We start from the raw sequence: 464 nt of genomic DNA, 5'->3' as shown, positions 1-464 counted from the left end.
AACCCGGCGTGCCACCAGCCCGGTGACAGCCACCGCCAGCGTGAGGTGGCAGCGCAGGTACGGCCATCTGAATGTCTGAATCTGCCCTTCCTGCCCCCAAAACTGCAGGTTTCTGGGGACGTCAGGACAGAACGTCAGTGATATCTTCAAGTACAGCAGCATGGACGATTACCTGGAGATCCTGGAGTGGACGCTGCTGGCGGGGCACATCCCGGACACCCTGGGTAAGGCCAGGGCTGGGTGGCTACTGAGGCTGGGGGACGTTTGCCCCGCAGAGGGGTGCGGGTGCCAGTTCCCCTCCTAATTTCCATCCCTCTCAGGCTGCTACCCCTTTTACAAATCGGACCCTTTCATCCTCACCGAGTGCCCCCACGTCTACTTCTGCGGCAACGCTCCCCGCTTCCAGTCCAAGCTGCTCCAAGGTGAGTCCTGCAGTGCCCCCACCCTCACTGGGCGCTGGGACC

The 464-nt window shown here is 62.3% G+C and overlaps 1 protein-coding gene across 1 annotated transcript in view; it reads left to right on the top strand.

The window, feature by feature from the left end:
* POLD2 (polymerase (DNA directed), delta 2, accessory subunit) overlaps nt 1-422 on the top strand; it is a gene marked incomplete at both ends in the record, with an annotated part of 3,700 nt that extends 3,278 nt beyond the window's left edge. Inside the window, 2 exon segments of the mRNA XM_010180723.1 lie at nt 40-224; nt 321-422. Of these exon segments, the coding sequence (XP_010179025.1) occupies nt 40-224; nt 321-422 (287 nt within the window).
* Nucleotides 423-464: the final 42 nt, after the last annotated feature.

Source organism: Mesitornis unicolor, unplaced genomic scaffold, assembly GCF_000695765.1.
Source record: "Mesitornis unicolor isolate BGI_N332 unplaced genomic scaffold, ASM69576v1 scaffold38973, whole genome shotgun sequence".
NCBI lineage: Eukaryota > Metazoa > Chordata > Aves > Mesitornithiformes > Mesitornithidae > Mesitornis > Mesitornis unicolor.
Note: the sequence above shows the minus strand (reverse complement) of the source record. Positions and strands in the feature narration are given on the sequence as shown.